At 29.5% G+C, this 3251-nt stretch overlaps 1 protein-coding gene across 1 annotated transcript; it reads left to right on the top strand.

Annotated features, from left to right (window-relative positions):
* The first annotated feature begins 1130 nt into the window (after positions 1 to 1130).
* LOC106130539 (uncharacterized) lies at positions 1131 to 2512 on the top strand. Its single transcript, XM_013329393.2, has 2 exons — positions 1131 to 1289; positions 2165 to 2512. The coding sequence occupies exon 2, from the start codon at positions 2293 to 2295 to the stop codon at positions 2464 to 2466; it is 174 nt and encodes a 57-aa protein (XP_013184847.1). The 5' UTR covers positions 1131 to 1289; positions 2165 to 2292; the 3' UTR covers positions 2467 to 2512.
* Positions 2513 to 3251: the final 739 nt, after the last annotated feature.

Genomic DNA, 3251 nt, shown 5'->3' with positions numbered 1-3251 from the left:
GAAGTGCCAACTAAATAAAGAAAATGACTGTTAAAATGTTGCCAGTCATGTCACACAGTCATGGACCTAGATCACGGAAACCTACCTACATTTTATTTAAACTTCTTGCCATATGAGAAATTAAAATATGTACTGAAACCTTAGAATATATTTTCATATTTTCATATTTTTGTGACTTCTTCATTTTTCAGCTGTCCCTTTGAATTTAATAATTTATTTCTGTATATTTAAAATTACTTTGATGAACAATTTCAATTAATAACGGTTCTAAAATATAATTACCTATCAAAGAACATATATTTACAATATTGTATTTATTTGGAAAACAAAAAAGTCTAAGTCAACATTCACAATAAAACTCGTAATTATTTTTTTTTCAACATAGTTACTACATATTTTTGTATTGTTCATTTAAAAATAATGTATCAATTAAAAATAACACTTAAAAATAAAAATTCAGTCATTATAAAAAAGTGTACTATGTGAAGTGTCTCGAATTAGTCCGGTTTGTAAATTTTTGTATATTTTTTACATTGTTACAATCATATTATAACAATACAAAGTTTTTCAAATGATTATACAACTAATGAAAGTATCGTCATATAACAAATAAAATAATAAACATTGATTGTAAATATTTCTAAATGTTGTCTTTTGTTTCTAAATGTTCTTATGTTGTTGTCAATTTAAAAATTTCATAAACTTTATTCATAAGGTGTTGTTGAATTTATGGCTACGAACATTATTATTTTAACATTGGGTAGTTTTAGTTCAAATTTGTCAATTTATAAATTACCGATTTGGCTTTATTGAGATTCTACTATTAAGATAATCTAACATTAAAAGAATCTGATATTTTGAGAATCTTATATTTTGCGAATCGCAAGTAAGGCGCATGCAATTTGCTAATATTCGACCGTAGTAACCGTTTTTACTTACCTACTGGAAAATTGGCTCCAGTGACAGTTGCCTGCCGCTGATATTGCGATTGTCTGTTACATTTCTCTTTTTTATAATTTCGGACAACCAAAAAGATAACAAGAGAGAAAAAAAGCCATGTTCCATGTGCCATAACAAACTTGGTGAATTTAAGTTGTAAATAGCTCACTAAAATTTTATTGCGACATGCTACTCACTTAACAATTTGGACCCGCAGAAGCAGATCGCAACGACAAATGATAAAGTGAACAGGCCCCTTTAGTACATAAACTTTACTGACGTTGACAGTTCCAAAAAAAATTATAATTAAAAAACATCCTAATTTCTAGAAATCATCAAAGGAAGAATAGGTTAGTAAATTAATTCAAATAAATTTTACATAAATAATAAGTAGATGTAACTTTGTTTTATTATTTTAAAGGTTTGCTTTAGTTAGATTTGATAATAAATATTTAGCGTCGTACGCTATGCTCAGAACTCTATTTATATTCCACACATTTCTTCTTTCTTTATTTTATTGTGTTTTTAGTACGTAATACTTAGGGTTTCATACACGACACAAATCTATAAGAATTTTCCAAAAGTGTATTTCTATCACATGTAGTATCTGTTATATAACTGGACTTTTCAATTGTCATGTTTTTCTTATACGTAAATCTTTGAATTTATGTAAGATGTGCACAATAAGTATACTTGCTCTGTAGATATTATGAAATCAGCAAAATTAATTCCATGTTAATCATTAACTCATCTCTACAATTGCATAATCTTACGCTCTTGTAAATAATTTCTTTCTTGGTTAGACTGTCATACCTTATTGGTTATGTATTGTGAAATTTTCAGTAATGTAGGTGTAGACACAGTCACATATATAATAAGTATATATAATTTCAAGTAGGTGTAGACTTTGAATTTGAATAGTGTTATATATTTTGTAAGGGTTTGATAGTGGAAGGGTACTTTGGTACTTTGGTATGAAGAATATTTTATTAAAAATGGTATAAATCAGACATATTTAAGATTTTCGGTAATAACTTCTAAAATATAAATTTCAAGAAGAACCTTCAGTTCCCCTTTCTTTTTACAAATTTTTCTTGACTATGCTGCACCCAATTGTGACAATCATATTTTTTTTTATGAGTTTAATTAGATACAGCAATTAGATTCTCAATAAAAAAATTCATTGTATTCTTTGAAAAAAGATAATTAATTTCAATTTTTATAGTTTTATGGCGATTGGAAATTTCTTGAAGCGGAACCTGGTGAGCATAACGTTCCCAACACTAGCCATTGCTGCTATCTACTTTGACTGGAGTCATACCCAGGAGTGGAAGAAGCGGCAGCAGAACTAAAATGGGCCTGTTTGGCATCACTACTCAATACATATGGTTTGCTGTACCCTTAACTGGGTTCTTTATTGGCAAGTTCTTGGATGACCAGGAAACTCTACGTATGACCAAGTTCAGGGATAAGTCTTGTCTGTACGGAGGAAGAGTAAAGGAGGGTGACCCACCATCCTGGCCTTGAGTTTTTATTGTATAGTAATGCTTCTGTAATAAATTATTAGTTCAATTGTTTTGGTTTTATTTAGAGGGTGTACAAGAAATATTTTTCTAATATAAGGTCTCTGTTGAAATGATTCTAATGTGCTCCAGTCAGGATTAAGAGTATCTGGTTAAAAATTTAAGTATATTAGAGTTTAAGTAAACTACATTATTAACTTTAAACTAGCTTGTAATTACCATTGTTATTTTCACAAAGAAAATTGCTTCGTAGATACAAAATAATTGTAATTTTTAACAAATGCAATGGATTACAATGTTCTCTTTGCCATGGAATACCAAACTATAAGAAAAGGAGCCCACAAGCCAATACCAAAGAATATACCGAAGAACACTGCAGTGATGTACCTGCAATAAAGAATAATTCTATGAAAATTTGGATTATCATAGGGAAACCATAAAATAAATCGCCATCTCATGTTTCATTACCAGACAAATCATATCCTTGTTTACCGCAATCCCTACGAGTTCATCCATATTCAAGGGGGTTATATGAATATGTATAAACATAATGTTTAGGGTACACTTGATCTGACCTTATTCGTCTTGAATTTAAGCATCATCCTGAGGATCAGCAGGAAGATAATAACTTTTGTAAAAAGAGAACCGCCTTCAATTGATATTATACTTTTTGTTAAATTTCTCAAACCTTATCCTAAGTGTTTCAAACACTTTCCTGAAAACCGCATCAAAATCGGTTCAGGGAAACGCAAGGTAATCGCGTATAAACAGATATACATACAGGTTAAC

Source organism: Amyelois transitella, chromosome Z (genome assembly GCF_032362555.1).
Source record: "Amyelois transitella isolate CPQ chromosome Z, ilAmyTran1.1, whole genome shotgun sequence".
NCBI classification, from domain to species: Eukaryota; Metazoa; Arthropoda; class Insecta; order Lepidoptera; family Pyralidae; genus Amyelois; species Amyelois transitella.
This window is presented reverse-complemented; position numbering and strand designations above follow the sequence as displayed.

Excerpts from the sequence above, each read along its gene's own strand:
- LOC106130539 (XM_013329393.2), top strand. The coding sequence starts at position 2,293 with ATGGGCCTGTTTGGCATCACTACTCAATACATATGGTTTGCTGTACCC.